This window comes from Manis pentadactyla, chromosome 1 (assembly GCF_030020395.1).
Source record: "Manis pentadactyla isolate mManPen7 chromosome 1, mManPen7.hap1, whole genome shotgun sequence".
In the NCBI taxonomy this organism is placed as follows: domain Eukaryota; kingdom Metazoa; phylum Chordata; class Mammalia; order Pholidota; family Manidae; genus Manis; species Manis pentadactyla.
The window spans coordinates 202,273,600-202,298,042 of NC_080019.1; the positions used below are offsets into that span (position 1 = coordinate 202,273,600).

At 53.9% G+C, this 24,443-nt stretch overlaps 1 protein-coding gene across 4 annotated transcripts in view; it reads left to right on the top strand.

Moving 5' to 3' along the window:
* The window catches only part of SLC6A6 (solute carrier family 6 member 6), a 79,015-nt gene that overhangs the window by 50,068 nt on the left and 4,504 nt on the right, over positions 1–24,443 (top strand). For 3 of the 4 annotated variants that reach the window (XM_057506211.1, XM_057506215.1, XM_057506218.1), the window contains 10 exons: positions 164–296; positions 7,206–7,340; positions 8,516–8,619; positions 8,749–8,873; positions 12,561–12,673; positions 17,018–17,155; positions 18,323–18,425; positions 18,933–19,033; positions 21,432–21,602; positions 23,897–24,130. In XM_057506211.1, coding sequence (XP_057362194.1) covers positions 164–296; positions 7,206–7,340; positions 8,516–8,619; positions 8,749–8,873; positions 12,561–12,673; positions 17,018–17,155; positions 18,323–18,425; positions 18,933–19,033; positions 21,432–21,602; positions 23,897–24,130 — 1,357 coding nt within the window. The remainder of the gene's footprint in view (positions 1–163; positions 297–7,205; positions 7,341–8,515; positions 8,620–8,748; positions 8,874–12,560; positions 12,674–17,017; positions 17,156–18,322; positions 18,426–18,932; positions 19,034–21,431; positions 21,603–23,896; positions 24,131–24,443) is intronic. The other variant, XM_036911475.2, reaches the window with a different exon arrangement.

Genomic DNA, 24,443 nt, shown 5'->3' on the forward strand with positions numbered 1-24,443 from the left:
ATTTCCCGAGACCCATGGGGACTTCAGGGCTTGGAGAGGCAAGGTGACCTGTGCAAGTGAAGGCCCTGAGCCAGGGTTTGGCCCCATCCTGTTGGGTCCAGGCCTCGGCTCTCTCTGCCCTGGAGCTGGGCCCCTACTGACGTGTGGCTCTGTTTGCTTGAAGGCGCAACGTGCTAAGCTTGTCCTCTGGAATTGACGACCCGGGCTCTCTGAAGTGGGACCTTGCTCTCTGCCTTCTCTTCGTCTGGCTGATCTGTTTCTTCTGCATCTGGAAGGGCGTCAAGTCCACGGGGAAAGTGAGTTGTGCTTCTGTCCTTCCCCTGCCTCATGGAGGTTGGCCCTCAGCAGAGAGAATCCCCCTGCAGCCACCCACCCACAGGCCTTCCTGCTCAAAACCGGGCCCTAGTTAGGAGGGGAGTGTGTGCTGATAAACCAGTCATCCAAAATAAAAGAAAGCCCTGGTTGGTAGCATTTGTGCATTTCATGCTGTAAAATACTCCCACCACGTCTGATTTCACATTATGGATGGTTTAACAACCAGCTCACAAGATTCCTGAAAATTGAATGGTCCTTTTCTCTGGAGCCTGTATAAACTCCTGAACACCTCTAGTTCCCACATTGAGGTGCTGGCAGTTGTGCAGATGTTAGCAGATAACAAACATTGGAGTTGTACTGGTAAGTTGGCTAGTAACTGAGGTTAGCTGGGCAGCTGTGCTGTCAATTACCAGCTATTCACTGACAACATGGACACTTGTTAGAAATGCAGACCTGGGGACCTGCTCCAGGCCTACAGAATGAGAACCTGCATTTGGACAACATCCCCAGATGACCCATAAGCATACTGAGGTCTGAGAACACTGACTTGATACTAAATCACATTAACTGAATTACCTTAGAACGAACATTTCAGCTAGTAATTCAGATTTTAGTGTTTAGAAGTTTCCCAATGATTAAGGCATTCACTCATTACCAAGATGTTAGATGTTAACTAGAGTGTTAGCCGTAACTGAAATATTTGCTGCAGATTAATATGTTACATGATGACTAGGATGTTAGCTATTAACAAAGGTGGTTGCTGATGGTTAAAAAGTTAGTTTATGATTAAGATTTTAGGTAAAAATGGTGTATTGGCAATAATGAAAATGTTAGCCCATAACTAAAATGTTATCTGTTAACAGAGCTGAACGATTACCTGATAATCAAGTTACCAGATGGTATCATGGTCATTCTACAACAAAAGTCAGTGCAGAGGGGTCTCAGTGATCAAAGTGTGAGCCAAAGCTCAGGACGCTGAGTGGTGGCCATGTCAGCTGATCTGCTTTTATATGTCCTCACCATCTGTCATTTGCCCCTGTCATTCACATCTTGATACGGGGACAATCTCCTTAAGATCAAAAAGCCCCCCAAGGTCAAAAGAGTATGTGAGGTGACATCTGAGAGGTACAGCGATGGGCAGTGGGTGAAGTCAAAGGGGCTTTTGCTGCACTGGAATTTAGAATTGAGGACCGTGTTCCCTACAGATGAAGAGCCCCTCAGGACAAATTGTGGGTCTGAACAGATCCTAGAGTTACTCCAGGACAAGATTTGGGTCCCCAGGGTTGCAGAGGCAGAGTGGGAACTATTGCTGCCCCCTGCCTGTTCTGGGTGCAGAGCCACCCTGAGGTCCTCAAACCCAACGTAGAAAGGAAGCTGTCCCGGCTTCAGAAATAGCCGCACACATCCCCCACCCCTCCAGCTCACGGCCCCACCTGGAACAGGCAGGACTGGGCGCTGCGGGCCACTCCTGCCACTCCTTGGAGGGCTCACTCACCTGTGTCACCCCATTTCCTCCTCCATCTTGTGTGCAAACTGTTCCCCTGCCCCCTCTCCTTAAATGATGGGGGAACTGAGCTGGGAGAGGTTCAGTGACTTGTCCACAGTCACTCCCTCACCTCCAACCTCAGTGTCCTCGTCTGGAAAATGGGTGGCAGTGATTGTTAAAACAAGGTGTGTCAAGCACCAAGCACAATACTTACCACAGACTGTGTGGTAAACTCCTGTCCCTTCATTCCGCCTCCATTTCCCCACGTGGAGGTGAGTCTATCGGGGAATTCCTATAGAACACTGGCCTGAAGCGTTGCTAGAGACGATCACGGACTGATGCGCTGTTACATTTTGAGCCTCTACCATCTGCCGGGCACTGTTGTAGGAACAGGGCCGAGGGAGGTGCAAGTATCAACAAAACAAAAATCCCTGTCATCTAGGAGCTAATTCTTTGGTTGTGACAAGGTGAATGTGTCAAGCATATAGGAGTCAGATGGTGACATGACGAGTGTGGGAGAGAATAATGCAGCGAAGGGCTGCACTTTACATGGGGTGGCCAGGCAAGGCTCACTGAGAAGTTGGACTCGGGGCAGAGGAGGTGAGCCATGTGGGTGTCGAGGAAAAAAGCATTCCAGGGAGCCAGAACAGCAGTGCAAAGGCCCTGAGGCATGTCTGGCCCAGACCCTTAGAGGAGCCCCCTATCTGACGGAGGAGGCTGATGTCTACCAGGAACAGTGAACAACATTTGATTCAAAATGGAGAAGGCAGGAGAATAGAATCAAAGCAAAGAGTAGAGGCTGCCAGGCTGCAACTGTGGCTGGTTGAAGACGTGACTTACGAGAGGTCCCCTGTACCCCACCCCTAGAGACAGCCTCCTCCTCAGGCGGCTCCAGGCCCCTGAGGGGCAGGCGTGGTTCCCAGAACAATGGCAGGGCTTGGACCAGCCCAGAGAAACCAAGACAAACACAGGCTGTGTGGACTTCCTCGAGCTTACGGCTGGCCTGGCCGCAGACCAGGCTCACAGCTGTGGGGGCTGGCCCAGGGCAGTGGGGCGGGCTTCTTGCTGGCCATGGCCCTGCTCCAGTAGCTGGAACTGGCCCAGCAGGGGGTGGTTGGAGGGAGGGCCTGGGCCTGGGTGGCTGAGGACCCAAATTCAAGTCACTTTGCCTCTCCAAGCCTCAGTTCCCTTTTTTGAAGTTTTCAGCATTCCAGTAGTCTGAAACTTGGCCCAGAACATCCTGTGGCTTAATTCACTCAACAAATTGTGATAATGGCCACAAATATAGCACCTGTGTGCCAGGTACTGTTCTCAGTGCTGTTTATTAGTTCATTTAATCCTCCTAATGTACTGAGGTATGTGCAGTTATAGTACCACTTTACAGATGGGGCAACTGTGGTTCCGAGAAGGTAATTAACTTGCCCAAGGTCACACAGCTTATCAGTGGCTAAGCTGGGGTTTGAACCCAGGCACCCCAGCTTTCAACCCTGGTACCCTGCATTCTTTCACCTCTTCACTTGTTCTCTGCCCACACCCCCGCACCCCGTACTAACCTCGTGGTGCCGCAGGGCGCAAGGCAGGCTTCAACCCTGCTCTCACAGTGTGCCTGGTCCAGGAAGGTGGCACCAGTCCAGGCCCTCACACAGTAAGCACAGCCCTGTTGTGCCAAAGGGGAGTTCGGTCTGGGACCTGAACACAGACATGCTCTGAGGCTGCGTGTGTCTACTGCCAGCCTCCAGGGCAGCCCGTCCCACCAATGCTCAAACACAGCAGGCTTGGCAGTCAGAGCAGACCTGGTTTTGGGTCTCAGCTCTGCCCTTTCATGAGTTTGGGCGAGTCCCTGGCCCTCTCTGAGCCTTGGTTTCCCCTTGTGTGAAATGAGTTAGCAGTGGCCCCTACCACACACAGGGTGCTGTGGGGATCCTCAGGGCCTGCTGAGGCCCTGGGCACAGACCCATGACCCCAGTTCTTAGAGCCTCTGTCTCTGGGATGAAGGACCCCTGCTGCGCAGCCTCCCCCCACCACTGGAAGTTGAGGACAGCAGGAGACTAGCCTCCCTCTGCCTGTGGGCCGCCCTCTCTTCGCTGTCCCCAGGGAATGAGGAAGACTTGTCCTTGCTTCCAGGGCAGTTGGGCCACAGGGCTTTGGGGTCAAGGGCTCAGAGGAGCCACAGAGGCTTGCCAGCAGGAGTGGAAAAACACTGTATCCTGAGGCAAGGCCTGCTGGGCCACCGCCAGAGGCCCACTGCTGGTAGCTGGCACCAGCCTCTCCCGGGAGGACCCCAGGAGAATCACGGAGAAGTTGAGAGAATAGCTCTCAGGGGCTTGTCTTCAGAGCGGCAAACTGCAAAACAAGGGTGGCTTTCTGAAGAGGCAGCCGAGGTGAGGTGACCAGGGTAGGGCTGTCCTATTCTGGATTTGGGGAAGGACGACACACACGCACCCACACACATGCACACACATGGCCCTGAAACCAGATGGCCTAAAGCATTCCCAACTCTGCCACCTGCCAGCTCCGTGACTCCAGGCAACTGACATCACTTCTCTGGGCCTCAGTTTCCATCTAGAAAACACAGGTGATAATAGTGCCTGCCTCCTCCAGTTGCAGGGATTAAATGAGTCAGCATGCATAAAGGTCTTAGCATTATGCCTGGCACACTGTAAGTGCTACATAGTACTTATTACACAAGTTAAATACATGGAAACAAGGGAAGCCACCCCCATCCCCGGGTGGTGTACTGTGTCCCTGACACTAAGTCCTCTGGCTATAGCCTGGTTGCCCAGCCCAGTGGGGCCCAGCCGGCTTTGAAGTGGCCACCCTCTGGGAATGGCCTGCTGTCAGCAGCTATTGTTCATCAGTCTCGGGTGTGGCCCGCTCCCCCCACCCCCTGCCGCAGGGCCCAGAGGTGGGAACCGGTTGGGGGGCCTGTCAGCAGGAAGGGAGGAATAGCCTGTGGGGGCACACTGATTTTCTTTCTGCTTTCACTCCTGCCGTGGCTTCCTGACCTGCCCCCACCCTCCACAGCTGCCTTCTGGTCCTTGGGAAATTGGGATGGTTGCCTGCTTCAGGAGAAGAAAATGAGGTGGCCAGGGCAACTGAAACACAGCGGAAGAAGAGCCTCCAGGGAGGGTGCAGCAGAGACAGGAGTGCGGCCGCCTATTTAGCATTATGGGGTCATGGGGAGAAGACGCACTGCTGGGGCTTCTCACGGGTCCCTTATGTGCCAGGCGGGGAGTGAGGTAAGCACTCCAGTTTCCCTCCTGGTTTAGACAGGAGCTGAGGCCGAGGCACCCAGCTGGCAGGTAGCAGAGACGGGGTAAGGACCCCATCTGCCCCTTGGCCACACCACCCCTCCTCTTGGAGCGGCAGAGCTGGAGGGAGCCTGGAGCTCATCTGACCTAAGCCTCCCACTTGACAGGTGAAGTGAAGCCCAGAGAGGGATATTAACTGGCTCAAGGTCATGGATCTCAAATTCCAATCTGAGTCCTCAGGGAGTCCAGCCTACCTCTGGTCTTTGGGAGGATAAACTGCCAGATACAGAAGGGCTTTTCACTGCTCTGCCATTGTCATTTGGAGGCAGGCTCTGGGGCACATCCCTGCCCTGCCACTTACATGCTGTGTGACCGTGCAGGCAAGCAGTGGGCCCCCTCTAGGCCACTGGGATTGGGGACAGTAATGAAACCTGCCTCAGATGGTTCAGGCGGGCCCAACCGAGAATGAAGTTCCTGGGCTTGGAACAGCGCTGGGCACACAGCAAGTGCCAAATAAGTGCTGGTTTGTGGTGGTGACTGAGGGCAGCTGAGCCAGGCAGGCCCTGAGAGCTCTGTTCTTTTCCCTTTCCCAAAGCCCCTTTCTAGTTGCTTCTACTGAGAGGGATGGGGGCCCCCCGAGAATTCTGCTCCACTGAGGGTTCCTAGGCTAGCTGGGTGTGGCTCAGGGCTCTGTCACGTGGTGTCTGTCCCCTGAGCCCCAGAAGTGCCCTGTGGTGTCCTGGCACTGCCCCCTTCCCCAGTACCACAGGCAAATCCAGCCCCCTCCCTGGGTCTCAGTCGCTACCTATGCAGTGGTGTGTTCCTGTGCAGTAGCTCCTCCCAGCCCCGGGCCCCCAGGGCCTCAAAGGGAGTCAGGGGCTCTGTGAGCCAGTCTCAGCACTTCAGGTGGTCACCGTGAACTTTCTGCATGTCCTGTACTTAACTGAAGTAAATACCTCATGCCTTTGCTCAGAGCAAGGTGGTCGGCCGTCCATGGGCTCCGCAGGGCCCTGTGCTCCACAGATGACTTGGGCAAGTCTTTGAGCCCTGCCTGTGTTGCGGTGATCATTTTGGGGTGTGGTGATCATGAAATGGGTTTGTGCTCATGGAGTCCTTGCTCAGCTAGTGCTCTGCTGAAGTAAGAGGATTTCACCGCCCATTCAGCCACACACCTCTGAGCTCCTCCCAGGCAGAAGCCCTGCCTTGAAACTGCTTGTGTCGAAGAAAAAGGTAGAAAACTCCATTCTGTTTGGAGACGGGAAGAAGAGAGAAAAGTGGGGCAGGCCTTCGGGGATGGAGAGGTGCAGCCTGGGTCACCTCTGTCCCCATCGCACTGGCCTTGGTCTGTCTGGGGTGTGCTGTGCGGCCCAGGGAAGGCTGGGGGTCTTTCATGACCCTGAGGAAGTAGAGGGCCTTCCCATCCTGGCTGAGGGGCTTCAGAGGCCTCATTTCCTTCCCAGAAGTTACATGTGCTTCCTACAAAAATCAAAATGCCAACCCAAGACCCCTTTTCTTGAGTACCTAAGTGCCAGTGCTGTTTCGATGGTGTTAACAGCCTTATCGCATTGGATCCTCACCTCGAGGGCCTTTTATTACTCATTTCTTCATATACATGAGGCAACAGGCCCAGAGAGGTTAAGCCTCATGCTCACGGTCACACAGCAAGTGAGAGGACAGGGATTTGAACCCACTCTTGGCTGATTCTGAGCCAGAAAAGTCATTCTAACAGTTGCAGTGTTAGCTAATATGTCAGCTAAGTGCCGTGTGCCAAACAGTGGGCGAAGCCTTTTGCATACATATTTATTAGGTTTTTATTTTACATTTTCCTTTTTCCCTCATTAGAATATAAGTTTTACTGACATGGGTTTGTTTTCTAAGTTGTCCACTACTGTATTTCCAGAGCCTAGATATTCAATAAACATTTATAGGACTTTGTCATCGAATATCAGTAAATTATGAGGCAGGCACTTGTATTATAGCCAAGTTACAGGTGAGGCAGCTGAAGCCCAGAGAGGTTGAGCAACAGGCCCAAGGTCACAGAGCAATTGAAATGGCAAGCCCAGCTCCAGAATCCCCGCCTTGGAGAGGATGCTCGAATTTACCAGCAGCAGCTGATACCACGGGCCCCACTGAATCCTCCTTGTATCTTGCAGGTTGTCTACTTCACAGCCACTTTCCCATTTGCTATGCTTCTGGTGCTTCTGGTCCGTGGACTGACGCTGCCTGGTGCAGGCGCAGGCATCAAGTTCTACCTGTACCCTGACATCAGCCGCCTCGAGGACCCACAGGTACTGCAGCACAGCCTGCCCTCCCTCCACCCGTAGGGAAGCTGCGCAGGCAGCCTAGTTTCCGTGGCTCTTCACTGCACAGCTCTAACGGGTCATCAGCCCCTAGTACTTTTCCACTGGGTGGTGGCGGCTTGTTCACGGTGCCCGTGGGCCTTTCCAGCTGAGTATCTTTTCATGTCAAGGACTCCTGAGACAGGCTGATTATAGAGTCTTCTATAGGCAGTGTGCCAGGTAAGGGAGAGAAGTCTTTTTATGAGCTACTTACTCTTCTTGGCTCTGGCCTCTGCCTGCGGTGGCCGGAGGGCTGCTCCATGTGGGCGGGAGAGTCAGCCTGCGGGAGCTGCTGGCTTCTTTGGCCAAGGGTGGAATTGAAGGTTGATGACCTCTTGGAAGGTTGAGGGGCAAGTACTAAATGCCTGCCTCCTGGCACTCAGCTATGTGGCTGCAGTGAGTTGGAGAAAAGCCTGGGAGATCTTACTGGCCCATTGAGGGATGTATGTCCCAGGATGCTCAGCCTTCGGGTTGCCTCCAGGGACCTATGCTGCCATGGGTCTCCTCCCCTCTGTCCTCACCTCCGATAAGGGAGGTTGGGGAGGCTTGGCCAGCATCAGAGGACAGCTGAGAAGGCAGCACTGCGGCCGTCAGGAGCTGCTTGCTGGCCGTGCTGTACAGCAGCTCGGCCTGCATCATCCATTAGGAATTCCTCTGCACTCCGACTCAGGGTTCCACACTCAGTAATAATGACAGTAATCATAGCAGCCTTGACTTACAGGCTTGCCATGTGTCTGGCCCTGGGCTAAACCTTTTCTCTTGGAACCAGTGAAAAACACCTGGGGCAGGGCAGCAGACCCCATTTTACAGATATGAAACGGAGGCTCCAAGAGTTGTATTTACTTGTCCACACCATTGCTACTAAAGCCAGCCTCTCAGTCCTGATGCCAAGTGTGACTGGGCTGGGGGTCTTCAGCTTCTTGAGTTCCTTGTAGCACCGTGTTGCCATAAAAGGCACCTTGGACTCCAGCACAGGTGCTCCAGTCACAGCTGAGACTGCAGTTTTCAAGGTGCAGTCCTCTGGTGCCTGGCGGCCCGGAACCGGCACTGCCTCCTCCAGGAAGCCCGCTCTAATGGCTCTCCTCTCTCTTTCCTTGCCACCCACTCCCCTCGTACCCCCATAGGTGTGGATCGATGCTGGGACCCAGATATTCTTCTCCTATGCCATCTGTCTGGGGGCCATGACCTCGCTGGGGAGCTACAACAAGTACAAGTACAATTCCTACAGGCAAGTGTTGGGCCAGTGGGCCTGGCAGACCTTAGAAATGATGATGTTTAAAGAAAAAAAGAGAAGAGTAGGGAGCGTGGCTTCCTTGTGTTGTGAATTAACTTGCTCCCTGACATATGTGTAACTTAGGGACTGTATGCTGCTGGGATGCCTGAACAGTGGTACCAGTTTTGTGTCTGGCTTCGCAATTTTTTCCATCCTGGGCTTCATGGCACAAGAGCAAGGGGTGGACATTGCTGATGTGGCTGAGTCAGGTATGGTGGTATCGGTGGCAGTGGTGGTGGGCACTGCCACCTAGTGTGCAAGATGAGTACTGCAGGCATGAAGCCAGACCCCAGGGGGCTTTTGGGGGGGGACGAGCCTGGTTTCCAAAATGGACCCCCCCCATCAAGATGTCCCCCAAGTATCAAAGAGTACAAAAGCTAAATTTTAAATACATTCATTGCAATTTGGCCCCAGGGACAGCCGAAACATGGGGGTTGGTTAGGTTGGGGGAATATTTAGCTACCTTCATGTGGTTGTTGTCCCTCGCCCTCCATCCCCAGCAAACTCCTGGTTTCAGCAACAGAAACCACTTACTAACTCAGGCTCAAGTCAGCCACCAGTCAGCATTCCATCACCACCTTCTCAGCTTTGGTTTCTGTATTTTGCACTTTGCTCCCAACGTGTTCCCTCTAAGCAAACCCATTCATTTGTTTCACCGGTGTTTATTGATGGTGGCTCTGCCCTGTGTCAGGCACCACTGTAGGCACTGGGGCAGGGAGACAGAGTGGGCGTGGCAGGCCGCCTTCTGGGATGGGGACAGATCCTGTTGGGGGTGGGTTTGGGGGGCATCTACCATGCCCTCAAGGTGTGGGCTCTGTTGGTGGGCTGCTGCTTCCAAGGACCCCTAAATAGAGAAAAAGGTCCTAAAATCATAAGCTCTGCAAAGCCTGGGATCTTAGACTGGGACCCTGGAGCTCTACCAATATGGTTCTGGAAACTGAGAATTATGAGGTCTTCAGTTGCTAGATTCATAGAGCCTCAGAACCATAGTATCTCAAGTGCCTAAATTCTAGGATATGCCCATGGATGCCCTCAGTCCTAGACCTGCAGATTTAAAACTGCGGTGGCTTAGATGTGGGAATGAGGACCTTAGGCTCCCAGGCTCTTCGAAGTCCACTGTTATGGCTTCTCCGTACTTCTGCAACCTGCCCAATTCCCCTGGAGGGTGGTTGTGGTCGTCAGTTACCTAGAAGGTTTTGTTAGTGTTTGCACCACCCTCCGCTCCATCTGACCTGATTTCTCACAACCTCTCTGGTGCCACTTGGAGGCAGGTAAGGGTCATTGACAGAGAATGTAAGGTGTCTCAGTCCAGAAAATGTAAGGTCCTAACTCCAGGAACCACCACAGACCAGGGTCAGGAACTGCTGGAGTCCCAGCCGTGCCCGTGCCCTTGTCCCTTGTTGGAAACAGGGCAGTGTCCTGGCTCCCCACCCACAGAACCCTAGCATGGGGGTCAAGGGACCTCAGCACTGCGCATTCAGATGTCTGCTCCACAGACGAGGGCTGGAGAGCAAGGCCTTCCCCAGGCTGGTCAGGGTCAGAGCTGTGGTTGCCTGGACAGGGTGCCCACCATGTGCTGGACAGGCCCCTCTAAAATGAGGGCGTTCCCCTTCCTGCCACCCCCCATCCCACCCTGGACACACGTGACAACCTTTGGCCCTTTCTGTGTAAGAGTGCATCTGGCCTCCTCTGACCTCAGCCCCCGGCCCTCCTCACCTGGCAAAGATGTTCACCGCTCTGATACCCCCAACACTGCAGGACAAGCTTGGCCAGTCCAGCCTCAGCCCCACACATCTCTCCACTGCCCCAATCCCAAGTGAGACCTTCAGGCAGAGGTGGCTTTCCCTGAGAGCACCCAAAAGTGAGGCCAGAGACTGAGGACACAAAGTAATAACAGAAATACCCACGCCTACTTGGCAGTTCGGCCATTAGAGTGATGAAGGGGAGACATTCTACACCTCAGTTTACAGGTGGCTTTTTTCAGTTGAGGGCTTGCAAACCAATTCTGATTGATTGGGAATCTCCAGGAACATGGGGTGAATTTCTTGGTGAGAGATACGTATCAATACATATAAGAGATCTTTCTGTGTGGACACCTAGATCGTCAACCTAGGTTGCTTTCTTCCTGTCCACTTCAAAGACCTTGTCATTTACTCCCCAAGGTGATGTCTGAACAGCAAACACCCCCAAGGGTGATTATTTCTCTCATACACTTTTAACAAGCACCATATTGAGCTAAGTGCATTTGAACAAGATAATGATATAGCTGAGCGGAGTGCAAACGAAACTAGAGTGGTGTGGTCTCTGCTCACGGAGAGGCAGACATAGGTGCTCGGAGCAGCTGCGTTATTTCACACGGACTTCTCTCTCTGTAGTTCACCGTGCGCTTTTAGAGGAAGGCGCTCAGACCCTCTCCCAGAGGCTGGCTTGTGAAAGGCAAAACAAATACAGAAACGAGCCTGTTGAGAACTCACAGAACCCGGCGGGTGGGGGATAGGGGGCAGGGGCCCCATTTTACATCTGTCTCGCAGTCAGCTGGACTTGATTCCGCATGCAGTGACGTTCACCAGTCAGGGCCAAATCATGCAGGGAGGACCCGGGTGGAAGCACAGCTTCCTCTTCCAATTTGGACTCCTGGGGATGGGCCGAGCGTCCCTTCCGCCACCCCTCGTGGGGTTTTCTGCCGCTGCCCCCCGGGAGACCGGGACACGGCCAGGTGGTCCTCAGTCGGGTGGACTGGACCGCTGACGGGCCTGCCCTTGCCGCCGCATTTATGGTTAACACTGGACGGTGTGATTTCTGGCTCCAATTTATTTCGAAGTTTTTGCTGCTGCCGTTCTTAAGCCACTCGTTTGATTTCTGGTATCTGCTTTAAATATATCGCCCTCCAGTCCCTTTTGGTTTACCTTTCTTGATCTTTTTTTTTTAAGTTGGGATTTTATTTTTGTAGCCCGGCCCTTCAGGCCCTTTCTTGGGGTGCTTCAACCGCCCCCTGGACCCTCAGGTCTCAGGAACAACTGAGGTCTTCACCCTGGCGTCTTCTCTCAGGCCAGCTGGAGGCAGGACAACATTTCTCTATTTCTCTGAAATGTTTCCAGTGAGAAAGGCACCCCCTGAGCTGATGGGGGTGCCTTTGGATTCTGTCAGAGACCACTCTTTAGAAACCTGAAACCTTTTCTAGGCAGATGGTGTCAGCATCTGAGAATCTGAACGTGAGAAGGGTCCTTGGGAGTCATTTATGGTGACCTGCCCCTCCCTTCTCGGGTGGGGAAACAGGCCCAAGAAACAAGCCTATGTGCTGATGTGGAGGAGATGGTGGGATGTGGGCCGTGGGTCTCCCAGGCCTGGGCTCTGACAGTGCGGTCAGAGTGCGGGTGCACCTCAGGGGAGAGAGGTTCTCTGCTCTTTTTTCTTCTCTTGTGGTGGTTTAGTCATTAACTCAAAAGTAGAAGCCTTTTCTTTGCAAATGGGGACTTCAGTAGTCAGATAACCAGCATGTTCCCCCTTTGCTTCCTTCCAGCAAATGGTGGTGTGGTTGTTGTGGTTGGGATGCGGGGGTCCCTCTTCCAAGTTGAGAGACTGAGTCCCAGGCTCAGTCCCGTTTCCTGCCTGACATAACCAGTGTCCGTCGGATCCTGGTGTGTGAGGAGGCTGCTGTGCACTGCGTAGGAGACAGATGCTAAAACGGGGCCCTGCCTGAGCCCGGGTGAGCCCCGCCCTAAGTGAGCGAGGCCTGGACTCATCCCCCAGGCAGGAATTCAGACCTGGCCCCTCCCTGTTTGGGTTTGGGAGACCCGCCTCAGACCCGAGCCTCTTTGTATGAGCTCCAGTACTGGGCATGGCTCGGCCACTCATGTGGCTCCCCTTCTGCCCCCCCCATTTTCTCTTCCCTTTAGGACCTGGCCTGGCCTTTATTGCCTACCCAAAAGCTGTGACGATGATGCCACTGCCCACGTTTTGGTCCATTCTTTTTTTTATTATGCTTCTCTTGCTTGGACTGGATAGCCAGGTAAGTGCAGACAGAGCAGATGACCTGAGGGAGGGGCTGCCTGTGGGCAACCTGGTTTTGGAAAAGCCTCTGGTGTGTGTGAGGTGGTCACACCCCTTCCCATCCTTACATCTGACTGGCAGTAACGTCAGCCAGCAAGGGTTCCTTGGGTACCCCGGGAGTGGAAAAGGCCTCAGGGTAGGAAGAGGAGGACGTGTGCCCCACGGCTCAAGTCTTTGACTCCAGCAAGGGGAAACGGACATGTGTAGGGTGTGGGTAAAATTAAGCCACAGATGGGAACTAGAGGCCAACCCAAGCAGAAACGGGCTCCTGTGGTGGATCGGGCCAGGGCATAGGAGTGACGCGCAGATGGGCGGTTCGGGGAAGGGACCAGCATCAGTGCCCAGGCCAGCACGGGTGGTCCTAGGTGCGGCCAGAGAAGCCTAAGCCATGCCTGGTGGTCTGTGTTTCCCAGGTCACATGAGCAGGCAAGCTTGACTGCACACACAGTGAAACCCGGTGCTCCAGTGCCTCGGAAGCAGCTAAGCAGTGGGGACCCCCTTAAAAGTCCCGGTCTTCTGGCTGTCTGGCTTTTGCCCTCTAGGGTCAGGCCTTCCCAGGGTTGTTTCCCTGCACCTCCTAATCCCCACATCCCATCCCTGCAGGATTCAGGCCTCCACCAGCTATGTCAGTGAGAACCAGCCAGGGGCTGTGTCTGGCTTTGAAGTAACATGGTTCCAAGCCCCCGCTATGCTGTTATTTAGGGGGGCATGTTTTCCCCCCTTCTGAGCTTGTTTTTTCATCTGGCAAATGGGCCTGATTCTACCTATGTTGCCTTGCATGAAGCACCAGGCCCTGTGCCTGACAGGGAATAGTCAGTGGTGCCCAGGGGATGGTTAGAATGAGCTCCTGGGGTACCTATTCCCGGAGATATGTGTATTTTCATTGGGGCCTTCTTGAGATGAGTTCAGAGCACAGGCGTGACTCTGGGAATGGGAAGTTAGGGTGCACAGGGCAGGCTGGTCGGGTGCCCAGGCCGGAGCCCTGCAGGTGGTGCCACTCAGGGGCCACCATCTAAGGTCAGTCACTGAAAGGCAGGCGCTTTGCAGCCTCCCATGGGTCTGCCACTGCCTCATGGAAAGTCTTTAGTCAGCTGTGGCCCCGGGAGAAGTGGCAGCCTGCGGCCCGGTCAGGAGAGCACTTTGCCACCTGCCCCATGGGCAGCAGCTTCAAAGCCCAGGCGGGTCCCGAGGGACTTAGAAGCAGGGAGGAGGAAAGCCTTGGAAGGTCAGGCAGAGGAGAGGAGGCGGTGCAGTCCGCTAGCTAGGTCAGGAACAGAGTGAAGGATTTGGCAGAAAGGGGACCAGGATTAGCCGGGGAGACAGAAGGCAAACACTGGGGAGACTGAAAACAAAATACTTGTGCTGTTGTTGATGGGCCTGATCTGTGCAAACAGCAAGAGAATCCATTAATCATTCCTAGTTAATGAGTTTGGCCTTCAGAGGTCCCAGGCAAATGGCTTTTATAACTTCTTCCAGAGCTCCAAGGGGAAGCAAAAAACAAACCACGGAGGTTAATAAATGATAAAGCGTGACATCTCCGTGGGCCTAAAACAGGCCTCTTGGGCTGTCAGAACTGCTTCCTGAGTGAGCAGAGCAGAGGTATTCATTAGATTTTCGCCCTGGGAGGCAGGTGGGATCTGACTGACGATGTGCACCTCTGAGCCAGGCCCCATGGTGGCTGGCGCCCTTGGGGAATCTTGGTGAGCTCTCTCAGGCAGCCTCAGCGGAGCCGCTGTCTTCCTGCTTTGGAGCATGGAACTCAAGGCTCAGAGCCCTTCAGCGGTCTGCCTGATTGACCTGGCAGTAAGGGGCATGGGTGGGATTTGAACCTGGGGAGTGGGGGCACCATGTCTCAGGGGTCTGATGGCCAGGGTTGGCATCCCTCCTCTGCATCCATTTGGTATGTGAACTCGTGGACGTGGGGGGAGGTTGTGCAGATGCTGATGACCGCCTCTCATGCCACCAGCACTGTGACAGTCAGAGCTGTCATGCAGAGTGGGCCAGGCTTTGTGCCAGGTGTTTTCTGTGCATGCATGTGGCAAAATACAATGTAAAACTGATGGTTTTTAAATATCGGGTGCAGTGGCGTTAAGTATATTCACATTGTTGTGCAGCCGTTCCCCAGCATCCGGCTCCAGAACTTTTGCATTTTCCCCAGCTGAAACTGTTCCCATCAAAGACGAACTTCCCACTCCCCTGCCCCCCAAACCTGGCTTTTTTATATGTTAGCTCCTTAATCTGCAGCTATCCTAATGTACAACTGTTGCCCTCTAGAGCCGAAAAAACTGAGGCTTAGCGAGAACAACGACTCAGCCAAGGCCACACACAGCGGCCTAAGGATATGCACCACAGCCAGGCCCTGGGGCTGCCTGTTCCTAGACAGGCTAGTTCATGCACTCCTGGCCTTACCTTTGGGTTCCCCAGAGACCCCCAGCCAGCCTCAGGCGGAGGCCTGTCACCTCGGAGTGAGAGCCTTGCCCTGTGGAAGAAGTGCTCCCCAGGGCTCCTGGCATTTCAGGGAGCACTCTCCCTGGCTTAGGAGACACTGTACCACGGTGTGCCTCTTGGTGAGATGGAGTAGAGACATCACCCACGTGGAGGCAGGTGCCTGTCAGTATCTGGCCTGCCCAAGGGACCAACAGCTCAGAGAGCCCCAGAGCACACATGCACACCCCCAGCCCAGCCGCTCTCCCGCCCCAGCGCCCTGATGTGGCCTACCAGTAGTGACCCAATTGCCAATATACTCTCATCTGAAATCTTTCTCAAAATCCCTGCTGAGTAGGCATTTTACAGGGGAGGAAACTGAGGCTTGGGAAAGCCATGGGTCACATGGCTATTAAGTAGGAGGGTCTAAAGAGGCTGGTGGCATGAGGGTCAGGGTAGGAGTGTGTTCTCCAGAAATGCAGGGGACTTGGAAACAAGGGGCTTGTGCTGGTCTTGGCCCTGACGTACCATGACACTGGACCGTCCTGTCCTTAATTTCCCCATCTCAGGAAAGGAAAGAACCTTTGTAATTCCTTTTGAAGCATAATGCTTTGAGCCACAGGTTTGCTATAACTCAGTAGTAGTTTAGGATCAAAACCCCTTAGGCTGATACATAAGCAGAGGACAAAACAGCAGCCCCTTCTCTTTAGGTCAGTTTCAAGAGCCTCTGGGTCATTCTTTCCCTGAATTCCTGGCAACAGAGTCATTTCTCTGCTGCATTCAGCACATGAAAGGGGTTTGCTCCTTGTTTGTATTCCTTGATCCTCCTGTGATGCATTCCAGAGGAGACAGCAGTGGGGTTTGTGGGTTAGACTGGTAGGAATGCTGGGGAAATGTCCTTCCCAGTTGCCTCTCCCAGGTGAGAGAGCACATTGGCCTCATCGGACGTGCTGGTTGGCAGAGCAAGTTGACTGTTGCCACCCAAATGTAAAATGCCTCACATGCCCCTTAACCCTGAAGTTTCACTTCTAGTTTGTGCTACGGACACAGGTGCCCAGAAGACAGGCGTAGAAGAGTCCTTGCCTAGATCAGTAGTCTCAGAGGGTGGACACCACCCACCGGGTGCTGCTTAGATGTTTGTTTATGCTGCTGCTTAATAAGCAAGGCAGCCTTCCATGTAGTGAGAAGGGACAGTCTCCAAGATCAGTTGTTAGGTGCGAAGATGGGAAGATTAGAAAGATGGAGAGTGATTCTAGAACATGACCTTTGGAAGGGCCTTTTAAAATCAGCTGCTTCACCTTTGTGGGCTCAGAGATGTGTTCCCAGAGCCCAGGAGCCCTGGAGTCAGTGGCCGCACTTGGCTCACACATGCAGGCGTGTGGGTGTGCATGCACACATTCAAAATTCTCTCATGGACCCACAGTCCCCTAAGAGTTAAAAACAGGCCCAGGCTCGCCCTGGGTTACCCACCCTTTTGTCACATGTCTACTGAGCAGCCTCATGTGACCGGCCTGGCTAGGTGCTCGAGGCTCAGAATGAGGGGACACTGCCCTTGGCCACAGAGAGAACAAAGACCAAAGCAGGGGAGCCGTTGTGTCAGAGCACACACTCACGCCAGGGCAGAGGGCCAGCATTGACTTCTCGAAAGCAGTCAGTCTTCAGTCTTGAACAATGAGGGAAACACGATGATCACCTCAGCAGAGATGCGGAGGTGTGAAATTTTTGGAGAAATGTGTGGACCACCGGTGCCGTGACCAGTAGGCAGGACTTAGCGTGCAGAGCCACAAGACCAGCCCCAGTAGGCGCGCCAGGGTCTCCTCTCTCAGCAGAGGGGAAGTGCTGGGCATCTGGCTTTCAACTACTTTCTTTTCCTACCCAGTTTGTTGAAGTTGAAGGACAGATCACGTCCTTGGTTGACCTCTACCCGTCCTTCCTAAGGAAGGGTTTCCGTCGGGAAATCTTCATCGCCTTCATGTGTAGCATCAGCTACCTGCTGGGGCTGACGATGGTGACGGAGGTAGGTGGCTCTCTCGCCTGGCATGACAGACTTATGCTTGCAGGGCCCTTGGTGCCTTAAATAGTCATCAAAGATCAGTTCAAGGCCACACCACCTCCCTGCTTCCCCACCAGTGGAGGCAGCAGCTGGGTGGGTGATCACCTGGCCCTGCCCAGTCCAGGGGTCCTTCCCCGCCCAGGGCATGCCCTTGGCCTATGCTGGGGACAGCAGGAGGCCACTCAGGACCCAACAGTTAACCTGAACTCCCCACTCCTTTTTCCTGGTACCATGGAGACATGGTCAGCCACCCTCCCTGCCCCTCCCTCATCCCCAGCAGGCCTGGGGAAGGGGTGCTTCAGCTGAAGTCCATTTTAACAACTCTCCTCAGCCACAGCTGTGCGCAGTTGCCCTTCTCAGGCCTGGAGGGGAGATGGGGACCTTCGCAAGGATACCCACAGGCCTCCTGGTAAACACTGCAGGCAGTGCCCAGGCCTGTCTGGTTGACAGGGAGTGTGCACTGTTCAGAGGGTGGACAGAAGCCATAGGAGGATGCATCTAAAATGGAGAGAAGAAGCAAAGAGAGGGAGATAGCAAGAGTGTATAAAGCAGCAGTGGATCAGCATGTCTAGCAAGAGGCAGGTCAGAAAAAAGTTCCTTAACTATACCGTGATCATGTAAACCTAACATGGGCCTAGGCATGCTCTCTTCCACACCCTCCCCGCATTCTCCAGCAAAGGGTTGCTTTTTCTCCCATACTCTGAGTTTCACATCACCACCTTTTCTTACTAAAGTAAAAATAAATGCTTTTCTGGAAGTGTTTGTAAGCTACCTTCCCCACCCCAAATGCAAATCATAGGTCCACACGCTGAGCAGCTGGATATCACTGAAGTCTTCTATGTTGGCCACAGTTGGTTTTAAGTATCTCCTTGGAAGCAGTCCTCAGGGAACCCATCATTTTTTGCTAAGGAAGATAATGTTTCACTTTAATATTTCTGTGTGTGTGTGTGTGTGTTTTAATTAAATTTGTCAAACAGGAACTTGAGTATTATTTTATACATGTATCAGGTTGTCAGAGCCTCTCTGCATTATTATTTTGGGTTTTACATTATTGATATGCCAGAGCTCTTTATATATTAAGGAAATTAGATACCATATAACAAACCAACCATTTGGTTTTTTTCTTCACAGGGTGGCATGTATGTGTTTCAACTCTTTGACTACTATGCAGCTAGTGGTGTATGCCTTTTGTGGGTTGCATTCTTTGAATGTTTTGTTATTGCCTGGATATATGGTGAGTGCAGATTTTGGCATATCCTTTCTTAAGTCTCTCCTTTTGGCCTCTGTGTTTAGAAGTTTCAGAGACAGAGCATTTTAAGGGGAATCCATTGAGTTGAACACAAAGGCCTTCCCTACAGAAATAATGTTGTAGCTGCACTGCAGATTCTCCCTGTCTGTGCTAAAGGTGCAGGGTGTGACTGTATGTTTTGACAAACACAGAACTTGGCTATGCTAGGGTCTGTCTATGACTAAATTACTCTGGAGTCCAGGAATGGTCCGTTTTGACCTCCTTAACATCTTGGATTGGCTGCACCAGCATTTGGGGTCTGCCTAAGGTTGCCAGAAGACAGGACACCCAGCTACATTTGAATTTCAGATAAACATCTGCCACACCTGGGTCCAGGTATTACAAAGATGCAGGGACCTGGATCTCATGGCCCTCAAGCATCCTGTGCAGTTCCCAGGGCAGATGCTGGCATTGGACACAGTGTCACCGTCCACCTACCTCTGTCTCTTGCAGGCAGTGATAACTTTTATGATGGCATTGAGGACATGATCGGCTATCGGCCTGGGCCCTGGATGAAGTACAGCTGGGCCGTGGTCACTCCAGTTCTCTGTGTTGTGAGTTCTCTCCTGCGTGGCTGTGGGTAGTAGCCTTTTCACCATGTGGCTTGATACTTTCACCAGCTAATCCCTCTTTCACTCAGCATCCGCTAAATGCTGGCCTGTGAGAAGCCCAGTGATGGCTGTGCCTGGGAGAGAGGGAGCAGACTGCTCCAGAAGGTTACCTTGAGATGGGTTTTGAAGGCTGAGTAGGACCTTGTTAGGAGGAGAAACAGGACAGGCATTCCTGGCAGAGGAGCCAGTCTATGCACAGGCAGGGCATTCTGGAAGAGGAAGGTGTCCTGGGGCATGCTGGGAAATGCAGGGGTTCCATGAGAGAGCACGTAAACTTTCCCCAAACTCTTCCAGAGCTCATGAGTTTGAGTTACTGACGAAGCCGAGGGGCCTTTGGGGTGTGAGATGGGGATGACGTAGACGTGGAAATGGGATGTTTCCATGGCAGGGTGGGATTGGCTGGAGAGGGAGGGTCCCAGCATAGAGATGCTGCACGCTATCCAAGAGCAAGGAAGGTTTGTGCCCACCCAGGGCCCAGGAGCAGTGACGGGCCGCGCGCACCTCCCCACCAAGATCCCCTTGCCTGCCGTCCTGGAATGTGGCTGTGGAGCATGCCCAGGCACCCTGTTTCAAGGTTCTGCTCGGAGTTCCCGGCCAGAGGAAAGTCGTCTGCAGCCAAAGCTGCTTCCCTGTCAGGGTTCAGAACCAGTCGCGAGCCTTGGAGCTAATGGCAGGGAAGACAAATGCCATGCTGTTCTTGGCTCATGCCATGGGGAGTGCAGGTGGAAGAGGTGCACTTTGCCTTGGAAACCAGGTGCTGAAGGATGAATGGGCTCTCCCCTCAGTGACCTCTGCTCCCCGGCCAGTTATTGCCATTAACTCACTGTGTGACCTTAAATCCCTTTCTTCTTGGGCCCTGGTTGCCCCATTCGTAAAATTGAAGGTGACGCTGCAATGGAGCTTGAGTGGCTGCAGACAACCTCGGCTGTTAAGTGTTATTACTTAACACAGTTTTGGCCTTTTCATCTGAGGTGCATATTGTCCCCACAAATCAAGGAAACTGTACCAGCAGTAACCACATGGCCAGTTTATTGTTGGAGATGAATAGTTCAGGGCCCGTGTCCTTACTCTCACTTGACATTTGTTTGTGGGTAACTCCTTTCTTTACCCACTCTGACTGTCAGTCTCTTCCTCTTTCCCTCCCTGAGGAGTTGGAGAGATCAGAGACAGGCTGCATTCCAAGGTGCTAGGATGAAGTCACCCCAGTGGGAAGTGGGCAGATACAAAGCTTCCCTGCTCTGGGAGAGCCCAGAGCAGCCCTCTCCTGAAGGCTCCCACATCTAAGCCACACCCCACACCAGGGCCAGGCATACAGTAGATGCCCCATGGAAGATATCTGCCGCCTGGTGCTCTCCCCACCACCACCAGCTCTGACTTAGATCTGTCTTCCTGTCAAACCCCAGTTATTAGATAATAAAGATTTAAGTCATTTTCACATTGTGGGTCAACCCAAGCCAGTATGGGGTTATACCCTGAGATGATGTCATTCTGACCAAAACAGAAACCCTGGGTCCCCCCAGCCAGCTTTAGGGGCTCTTCTCAGGAAAATGGGGTTTCAAGGGCTTTGGGACTCAGAGCTCACCCTACCACACCATTCATGGATGCTGATGGCCACCAGCTGTTGGCATGGCCTTGGGCCTGGACACCCAATAAGGCAAGACCTGGACTCGGGGACTGGCCCCAGGGCTCGGGATTGGAGATGGGTGGCTGGCAGTGGGGGAAGGGAGGAAAGGCTTTTAGCCGTGGAGCTGGCATTTATTGTGCACCTGCTGTGTGCAGCTGGAACTGCCCACCAGGTATTAGAGAAATGGGGTAACAGGACAGACACAATCCTCATGCAGGCCGGGTAGGGGAGCTGCGAGCTAAAGAACCACACGCTTTCGGGGAAGGAAAAGCATGGGCGCCTAACTGCATCTGGGCGGCACCTGGCCAGGCAAGGCGGGGCCATCAAGAGCTAAATCAGGGTGAGGAGACTGAGGGGTGAGAGGCGCAGTCAGGGAGAACAGCCCGCACTAGGCCCCGGGGCAGGTAGCCGAGGAGGTTCTGCAGGAGTTCCAGGTAGCTGGGCTGCAGGTGGGGAGGAAGGCGCTGGGGGCTGGGTGAGAGGGGGCAGGGCATGGCTCCTGGCCAGGCTGAGGAGTCTGCACAGCAGCCTGAAGGCACTGCAAAGCCACCGAAGGGTTTTGAGCAGACAAGTGACTTGGTGAGATTTGCCCTGGGGGAGGTCCTCATGCCACAGAGTAGGGAAGGCTTGAGACCCCTTGGGTGGGGCCTGTCCTGGTCCTGGAAGTCCCCTGCACCCAGTGCCCAGGACCCCCCTGACCATCTCATCTCTCCACAGGGATGTTTTATCTTTTCTCTCGTCAAGTACATACCCCTGACCTACAACAAAGTCTACTTGTACCCCACCTGGGCCATTGGGCTGGGCTGGAGCCTGGCTCTGTCCTCCATGGTGTGTGTCCCCCTAGTCATGGTCATCCGCCTCTGCCAGACAGAAGGGCCGTTCCTCATGGTGAGCATGCGGTTCTCCAGGGCTGGACTTGGGTTGGGGGTGGGAGGCTGAGCTGGCTGTCAGTGTGCTGTGTGACCTTGGGCATGTTGCTTGCCCTCTCTTAGTGCCAGATGCCTCACCTGCCCCTGGAGTGGTTGAGGTGGTGGGCAGGGGAGACGTCATGGCAGAACTAGAACAAAGAACAGTTCACGTGGGAGAAGGCTTGTGGCATTCAGAGCAGGCTGTGGGCAGGAGGAAGAATTTGCCAAGTGGAGAAGGGAAGTTGGAAAGGCATGGGCAATGGTGTCTTCATGGGCAAAGGGTGTGGCTGCACTTGGGCAGTAGTGGTGCTGGGGGTGGGGGAGGAAGGGGAGAGGTGATGGCTGGGGATGCCAGGCTGAGAGCTGGGGCTTTCTCCTGGGCATAGCAACCCTCGCTTCTGAAGCCAGTGAGGCTGGAGACAAGGAGCTGGGGAGGAAGCCTGAGCTCCACCCAGAGACCTTCCTTTACCCTGGAGCCAAGTTTCAGATAAGCCCAGCTCAGGCTGGGGTCCCCCTGCCTGGATCTGTGCCTCCGTCTGCTGCCTGACCCTCAGAAGCCACCTTTGCCCACGGCCTCCGGCCTCCAGGCCTCTGTGCCTGCCGGTCTCCTCTCCTGTGACCCCTCCCACTGCCAGCCTTCCCAAAATGCCTCCAACAATACTGGAGATCCCAGGCTGTGGCAACAGCCAGGGCTCTTTCCAAGAAATCCTTTTCTTAGAATCTGCCTTAACCTTTGGGCTGTGGCCAGCTCCAAGACTGTACTGTTTTGTTCTGAGCTGTTTTTATTGTTATTCTCTTAAAAAAATCTGGAGCCAGGATGTCCTGGGGCCCTGGCTCCCCTTTGGGCTGGGCTGGTTTCCTTGTGGGCAGGGGAATGGCCTGGAGGTGTTACTGGTGGGGGAGAAGGGAGGCAGGGCCGACAGGGACCAGCCTTCTCAAGACAGGAAGTAGGCAGGGGTGTGCCAGGGAGGACATGAAGCCAGGGTCTGTCTGAGCCAGAAAGGCCCCTGGGGTATCTGCAGCATGGCACCCACTGTGTTTTCTCAGAGGACACAGGGAAGGACCCCAGGATTCAGCCAGTACACTGATTGGCCCTAACATTTGTATAATACTGTGAGGGGGCGCCTGGGGACAGACAGGTAGTAGCTACTGCCCTGAGCTTTCTAGGTGCCATCTAAATACCCGACACCAACTCAGCCCCTCCCTGGGGATTCCAGAATGTTCCTACCACCCAGAAATTAAAGGGTTAATCGGGGGACACAGCAGAGGTTCTTGGATGTCTGTTCTGATGTGTCCCTGCCCATGGCAATCACATATCCCAGCCATGGTTGGGGGGGTGGACGAGCCAGAGGGGAACATGCCCAGCAAGTCACTAACTTGTATCCCTTCAAAGCCCAATTTTGAAATACCGTTCCACCCCGTCTAGAGGTTTGCTCAGAGTTGGGCTGGTGTGGACGTGGGTAAGGAATCAACTCCACCCAAACTTGCACCCTGTCCTCACCCACAAACCTGACCGTTAACCAAAGCCCCTTCCCCTGAAGGCAGTAGAGCCGCCATCAGTCTGTCTGTGCTCTGGTCACCTTGCATAGGTTGCCAAGGTGACCATGAACTTAACTCAGTCAGGCTCTGCAAACCCACAGCTCTGTCCTGGGGGAATCCCAGCTGTGTCCACACCTCCCATGTAAATGGAGCCCCGGGGGCTGCCTGGTGGTATTTGCCTCTTGTCCTGCCTTCTGGGTGCTCACCCCATTGTACAGATGTACAGAGAGGCAAAGGGGGGCACGTTTCACCCCTGGTCCTTTATCTGGGGGCTCCGGTTCCATTGCTCCAGGGCCAGGCAGGCCACCCAGATGAGGGAAACCACTGCAGCAGGGCCGGCAGTGAGGTGGAGGAGATGGAAATGTGTGGACAACGGTGGTGTACTCAGCGTTCCCCCACTGGCCCCCCTCCCCAGTTGTTGCCAAGCAGGATGTGGGCCTGGGGGTTGCCCCATCTTGAAATTTTTAAAGAGCAGTTAAAAATCTGGATATTCAAATGAAATATTGTAGTTTTTAATGAACTGCTTAGAGAACAATTGTAATATACCTAAATTAAAAGGTTATGCCTAACTGGAGGGTTTCTTGTTTTCAACTGCTTCCTGTTTAAGTCTGAGTGGACACTGGGCAGGAGGTGGGCTGGCAGACAGGAGCCCTGCGTCTGAGTTCCAGTTATGCTGTGGGTTTTCTGGGCATCCAGGGACGGGGGGTCCTCTCCCTCACTGATCCCACGGTCAAGGCAACCAGCTGGGAGGACCGACCTGCCCCTGCCCGGAAGTGCTGTGGGGATTCTCATGGGGCCCAGCCTCTGGCCTCCCTCCGTCCAGAGGTGCCACTCAGACACCAGCAGTGGTCCACAGCCGTCAGCAGGGAGGGCTGTGTACCTGCAGGGAAATGGGGGAGACCCGTCTGCAAGGAGGAAGGAAATGCAGCTTGGGGGCAGCTGAGGAGTTGGAGTTTCCTCCTCCGCAAGGTGAGAGCTACGCGAGGCTCAGGACAGTCACCCAGCCTCAGGCGTACGAACTGCAGAAGCTGGGCTGCTTTCCAAGTCAGAGAAATCGGGCAACAGGAAACACAGGAGGCATGTTTCAGCTCCACAGGAGAAAGCAGTCAGTGCTTGGAGGTGTGAGCCCCCCTGTCCCTGAGGTGTGTAAGCAGGGGGTGGCCCAGGAAGCTACCAGTAGGAATTCTGACCTGCCTCAGGGCCTGGAGAGACCTCAGGAGCACCTTAGTCCAACAACCTTATTTGTCAGTGGGTGAAATGGGCAGCCCAGAGAGGGCAGTGG